This window comes from Zea mays, chromosome 6, assembly GCF_902167145.1.
Source record: "Zea mays cultivar B73 chromosome 6, Zm-B73-REFERENCE-NAM-5.0, whole genome shotgun sequence".
Taxonomy (NCBI): Eukaryota; Viridiplantae; Streptophyta; class Magnoliopsida; order Poales; family Poaceae; genus Zea; species Zea mays.
The window spans coordinates 135871457-135878470 of NC_050101.1; the positions used below are offsets into that span (position 1 = coordinate 135871457).

The window sequence follows — 7014 nt, forward strand, 5'->3', positions numbered from 1 at the left end:
TTAGAAATAACCGCCGGGTGATGACTAGACGCTTTTTGGAAACGGTATCTGGCCCGGGAAGATCCCATATGCGTTGTGCTTTCAGTCGCCTCTGCTTTCCGTGCCCTAGTTCTTGCTTTCCTGCCTCTAGATCCTCTCTGTCCTTTTGAAATTCGACTCCCGTTCTGTTCGCCGGTGAAATTGAGATGGCGCCCAAGCGAAAGGCCTCGAGTTCATCCGCTGCGGTGATTCCCCCTATCGACCCCAACAGCTAGTTGCCTTTCGCAGGTAACCACATGTCTATCGTTTCTGAGCTCGACCTTCTCCACCTTGTGTCCATCGGGGTTCTTCCTTCGAAGGAGCTCTGTTCTTGGCGGATTTGCCACGGGGTCACTATCCCAACAGAGGATACCCACGAATCCGTGATTTATGTTCCTTTCCTTCTCCGCGGTCTCGCTCTTCCTATTTCTCCCTTTTTCTGCGGTCTCCTTGATTTCTATCGCCTTAACTTGACCCATCTAAATCCCAATTCCATTCTGCAAATTTCCATTTACGTTCATTTATGTGAGGCTTTTCTTGGCGTCCTGCCACATTTTGGACTGTGGAAGTACTTGTATCACTGTCGCCCTGGGATGGCCGGGGGGCAGCATCAGCTAGTGGAGGGTGCGAGTTTAGAGATGCGCCGTGGGAGGAAGACTGACTACCTTGAAATCCCACTCAAGGATAGTATCAAAGGATGGCGCTTGGAATGGTTTATTGTTGAGAACCACGGAAAATCTCTCCCCCCACGGTCAGGGAGACAGCCGGATGTTCGCACCCCAAGTTGGACCGAGTCTCCTACAGACCAGGAGGTGGCTGAGGCAGGGGCTTTGCTGGCTGAGGTTGGGCTGCTGAAGGAGAGGGGTTTGACTGCAGAGGCTGTGGTTGCTGATTTTGTTTTCAAGAACATCCAGCCGTTGAAGGATAGGGCATACTCAGCCTACTTGTACCAAGGTTTAGCTGACTCAACCCGGGTCACCAATAGAAGAATTCCCGCTGTAGACTTGGTGAACCGGCTTGAAATGATACTTAGAGGCAAGGTGTCCAATGTTGGTGCCCCTATCGCATACTCGGCCTAGAACCTGCCTCCTTCCAAGGCTTTTACCCATTTTGTGTCGAATCCTCCTGTTGCTGACTGCGGTTTGGTCCTTAGAGTACGACCCTCTACCGAAGAAGTTAGTGCCTTGGTTGCTTCGATTGGAGAAATTCCCGATGATGAATGGCAACTCCACTTTGAGGTGCCTTTGGATCATAATGATGCAGAAATAAATGCTATGCTTGATATGCTGGCTGAAGACTCTTCTAATGCTGCTCCTGCTGGGACATTGGCGGTGGTGCCTCTCCCGGAAGCTGGTACAACCTTGGATGTTCAGAAGCCTATCAGTGTTCGCCCGAAACGCCCTTGCCGAGCCCATCAACCTGATTCTCCTGCTGATGAGCAGAAAAAGAAAAGGAGACGTTTGCGGCGAGTACGTAGTTTGGATCGGGAAGTTGGTCCTTCGGTTCCTGCCGCTGAGGAAGTGCATGTGCCTGAATCTACCGACATTGATCCCAATGGGTGTGCTCCATCTGTCGCTGATCCCAATGGGTGTGCTCCATCTGTCGCTGATCCCAATGGGGGTGCTGTCTGTGTTGCTGACAAAATCGTGGGGGGAAGAAGATGAGATCCCTTTGACTCGGAAAAACAGTCGGCAATATATTGCTAGTGGGGAAAGTAGTGGGGTTCCTTCTCCTGCTCTGTCAGCCCTCATCGGTCTACAGGAATTATCTCTGGTGAACTTTGATCAGACTCTAGAAGATATGGTTCCAGAGGACCTGTTATCAGAGCCAGCGGATGGTGACGCGATGGATGTTTGTGCTGATGTGTTCGACGCCGGGTTGGGGTCATCCCGGGTAGCGTCCCGCGCCTCATCGACCTTAGAGCGCGGTCTTGAGGGCCAGGAAACTGACTTTGATCGTCTTGCTCTTATGGAAGTAACTGAGGGGCCTTCAGCCTTAGAGGCGGCTGCCGCAGAGAACTTGACCCTCAGGGATGGTGTTGACGCTTACCCAGCCCCGAGGGTGTTGCCGGGGATGATTCGGCTCGAATGGGAAGCGTAAGTCACGACCCAGCCCCCGAGGGTGTTGCCGGAGACGATCCGGCTCAAGTGGGCAGCGCGAGCTATGACCCAGCCCCCGAGGGTGTCCGAGTGGGGTCTCCCTCTTGTACTTCCATGGATGTTCATGTCGGATCTTCTCCACACTCTGGTGGCATGGTGGTGGCCCAAGTTTCTGGTCACGGAGTCGCTTTAGATGCCAGCGTTCCTGATGACCAAGCTTTGGGCTCCGCTGATGACACTGAATTGGTTCCCACTGGTTCATTGCAAGTTGCTCCGGATGGTGACCCTATGCCAAGCCATCAATTGATTTCTCACGATCTCGGGGTCCCCTCATTCTTCTCCAACCTCCAAATACTATGCCATATTCTAGTTTGACTTTTATACCTGATGAATTGCTGTCTTTGCACTCATTTGCTCTCGTTATCAGGCATTAGTGGACGAGATGGCTAGTCAGCTGAAATTACAGGGTGCTTCTTGTGGCAGAACCTCCCAAGTTATTGGGCCCACATGCACCTGTCCTTGTCTCAAAGACCTCAGACGACTATGCATGTGCACCAAATAACTTAACAGGATCCGTCCGATTACCCCAAGGACATCGGATAAACCACTTACAACCAGAACCGCGGGATTAAGTAACACAAATCACACACAACAATATTATTGCAGCGGAAATCTTATTACCAAATTTTACAAGTTACAAAAATTTTATATTATTCTATCGGAGTGGTTATAAGTTTGAAATATATGCTAGCTCAAAAGACCATCCTCAATAAGAAGTATAAGGGAGTTACTTAAACTTATAAGAAGGCCGAGCCCACCGGCACTTAACACCATCATCAGCAGCACAAAACTAGGACCTGAAAAACAACAGGGAATAAAACCCTGAGTATGGAATTACTCAGCAAGTCTTACCCGACTAAGGAAAAGACTCTCAAGGGTATGCTGGATAAATAGGAGTCAAGGAGAGGCTTTAGCAAAAATCAACTTATATTTTTGCAGAACTAGCTTACTAACGTGAGTCCTTACTTTCAATCTTTTAACGCCATATTAAGTATTAATAGACTCCATTTGCATCTAGTCTAATTTCCATCTCATCAATACAACATCATTTTTATCCATAGTGTTCACATCCTGACTTTAGGTTGCAGGGCAGTGACCAAGTCTTCATAACCGCGAAGGTACGGCGATCCGAATCGATTATACTCAGCTGAGGATCTCCAATCACACGACATATGTAGCACTTAACCCTTGCATATGTCAACCCGCCGCCGGGGTTCTTAAGACCGGATCAGGTTCACGCAAACCGAGAGCACAGATACACCACCGTCCAGCCTCTTGCCACGGAGGGTACACGCTACTCTCGCCACCGCTCCACGCCCATTTCGTGTTATCTTATTCCGGCCTTAGTCTGCCCGAGGCAAGGCTTACCCATGACGAGGCATGTGACCAGTTAAAGGGTCCTCGATCATCAAGCCTACATACGCGTTAATCCTTAATCAACCTGGGTAGAACATCACCTGTTCCTACCCCAAGTCTCAATTTAAGTATTTCCATCCTTAGGATTGTGTCTGTTCCTTAGGATGAAAGAGCATCACAGGGAACTTTGCAGTAAGATCCCACTATTGCTCCAAATGAAAATATTCTTGCAGGTAGAAGCCATCCTCTCCCGGGTTAAATTGAGGACAACCTCTATCCACAAGATCTAAGCAAGGTTAAGCATTTTTGTAAATCATAATTTTGATACTTCACAGAAGTATCGATAAAGGTATGGATATCAAGGAAAGCAATGCATCAAAGGGTTTCAAGCAATTCCTATAAACTTAATGCACATTTCACTAGACTTAAAGTGTGCGAAAAGTATTTAAAAACACAAGGAAAGGGGTTGCATGCACCGGGGCTTGCCTGAGTAACACTAGGTTAGTGTTGTTAGGTGACGTTCGCTTGACGAGCAGCCTTTGTCTTGGTACTTGATCGGGTTATCCATCTGCATCATCCTGCGGGTTAGCCCGCGCTTGGAGTCGACTTGGCTTGTCTTCCGCATTACGCGATTAATTAACGTACCTGAATGAAATGCATTATGCACATGAATGCATATCGATAAGAATATCACACACCTAAATAGTGCTACGCGATAGCGAATAAAACACCTAGCGGCGAGGAGTTGTACCGTTTTATTCGGAAACACTAGTTATCAGCGTATGACTAAGCGTAATAATTACGCTTCTCGAACCTATCGCAAACATCACGGACAACAACTATACACATTAAATACAATTAGCCTACACAACTCACCAGCTAATTGATTAAATGCTAACTTTATCCCTTGTTTTATAAATTATACTACATCTTTATAAGTGATTAAAATATTTTAACCTCACACATGCCTACCAAAATTCTACTCGGTCCACTAATTTGGCTAAGTAACTAGAATAGCGAAATAATTCGCCATAGCTGAATCTGGCTCGATAATCGCAAGAACTGCGAAGTCGACGAGAGTTCCGTGACTCATGCAATTTATCGAGCACCTAATGAGCATCGCACTAACACATTAATTTATTTAACGTTCGAACTATTCTAAACAATTCATCAGCTTACCGTTTCAACAGCTGCCACGAATCCATGAGATCGGTAGCGATTTTCTGATACAGGCAATTTGTCGAGCGCTTAGGGAATATCGCGCTGCTAGCTTCGTCTTCACCCGATTCTTGGGATTCTTGATGACGCGCGGGACGATGACGAGATTGTATCTGGAGCGAGCTGGCGGGATAGGGTTGAGCAGGGGATGACGGGTTCAACGACTCGACGGCAAACACGAGTACGCACAAAGCCCGATGACAACGGGAATCGAGCTCGCGACAGAAAGTGATGACGACGCGGCACGACAAGCTGAAACATGAACGCGTCAACATGGGGTTGGATTCAGCGCGTGAGCTTGACGCGTGCAGAGAAACAGCACGACATAGTGGAGCATGGACCAAGCGCCAGCCAGCAAGGAAATTTCGGACGCGCAGGGAGGAAACACCAGAGAGACACAGGGCACCGTGGGAACTGCGCGCGGCACCGAATCGAAGGAGCAGGGAGAAGACCGAGCTTGAGGACGGCGGTGACATGGACGAGATGGGCAGGGCCGAGCTCGGCAACCACGGCGAACTGGGCGAGTTCCGGCGTGCAGGGAGAAGCACCGGAGGAGCAGGACGCGGCTCTGCGCAGGGGAGGAAGAGAAGCAAGCGCCGAGCAGAGAGCCGCGCCATGGGACTTCGGCTGGGGCAGGAGATGGCCGTGAGAGCTCCACGGCCGGAGGTGGAAGATGACCCGGCGACCGGTGCGCACAAGAAGAAGCAGAGACCGAGCGGCTGATAGAAAATCAGAGAGAGCGGAGGGGATAAGTGCGGCAGGTTCATGGACTAGAGAACAACAGCAGCAACCGAGGAGAGCATGTGCCACGTGTGGAAGAAAAAATCTCCACGAGATGGACACCTGCACGCGGCGGTAGGATAGGATTGACTGGATAAAAATCAAAGGGAAGAAAAGGATAACGACGACAGAGCCTACACCAGAGAACGGCGGCGGAAGAAGATACGGGAGCAGGACCGCAGGAGAGAGGGAGGACGCGGCAGCCTTATCGGCTCCCAGATATTTCCATTTTCATTTTCATTCATTTTTTATTTAAAGAAATACGCAGATATTTCAGATCAGGATTTCTAGCGACCAGCAAAGAATCGATGCGTGATATAATAAACGGCTATACACATTATTTTCTCGGATCCCGAAACGGAACATCCGAGATTTACGATTCTGACTAAAATTTGTTTAGATAATTTTCGTGACTATTCTGGCCACGATATAAACGGACCAGATCGACACGAGTTTGGCTTCGCTATTTTAATCTTCTCTGCGTGATTCGACCGAAATTAGCCGAAACCAGAGTCGTTAATGTATACGTGATTTCGTCGTCAAACAGTGTGTGGACGAATAAATTGAATCATATTCGCGCGCACGATTTCGTTCAGACGACGCGCGATACAAATTATTTTGCCCCGAACAATTTTTAGTTGTCGAGTTCAAATTAATTTATCCGGGATAAAATCATCCGAGTGAGTTCGGACTTCCGAATTCGTATTCGCGCGGGCGATGAGTTTTAAATAATCACCGGACGCACCGATGTTCGGAACGACTACGTTCCGAATAACACGAAAATTTTGGAAGAGCCCGAATAGATAAAAATAAAAACGACGTCGCACTCGCGACAGACGGAACATATGCGATATTAAAATCGCGATAGGCAAAAATAATTAGACCTTAGTGTTCGTCTTATTTACTGATATCACGTGCTTAAATCCGTACTCGTTGTCGAGCAGAATATAAACACCTGGGGTGTTACACTTCTGTTCCGGAAAGAGCTTCATCGCTGGCCCGTTGGAATCCGGTGCTGCTTCAACAGCGTGTCTCTGACTTAGAGGCGGTGAATGCTGGTTGGTGCCTTTCTGTTTCCCCTCATCTACCTTGTGAAACTGCTTCTCAATTTGACTTTTTCGCTTGATTGTTTCTCGCTAGATATGGCTCGACAGTTTTCTGTTCTTGAAGAGAAACATTCTCAAAGTCAGGCTGAGCTGGTCCAGCGATGCTCTGATTTTGAGGAAAGGTATTCCCAAAGCCAGACTGAGCTGGCCCAGGTCTCTGTTGCTCTGAATGATGCTAATATGCTGAATTCTACTCTTCGCGCTCAGCTTGATTCTGAAAAGGTGATTTATGAATCTGCGCCTTGTGTTGCTGTGTTCTTATTGCTTGCTTGATGTTTGAAGAAGCTGATTCTTGTTTGCAGGAAGAAAAACATGCCCTTGTTGCCTCTCGTGACAATCTTGACAGGCTATATCGTGACTCTAGCAACTCGTTGACC

General features: G+C 48.2%; 1 protein-coding gene across 1 annotated transcript; it reads right to left on the reverse strand.

Moving 5' to 3' along the window:
* Positions 1-3936: 3936 nt before the first annotated feature.
* Positions 3937-5840, reverse strand: LOC109940620 (uncharacterized). Its single transcript, XM_020540210.2, has 2 exons — positions 4713-5840; positions 3937-4178 (listed from the first exon to the last, which is right to left on the reverse strand). Exons 1-2 carry the CDS (start codon positions 5516-5518, stop codon positions 4166-4168), a joined length of 819 nt encoding a protein of 272 aa, XP_020395799.1. The 5' UTR covers positions 5519-5840; the 3' UTR covers positions 3937-4165.
* Between the last annotated feature and the right edge of the window lie 1174 nt (positions 5841-7014).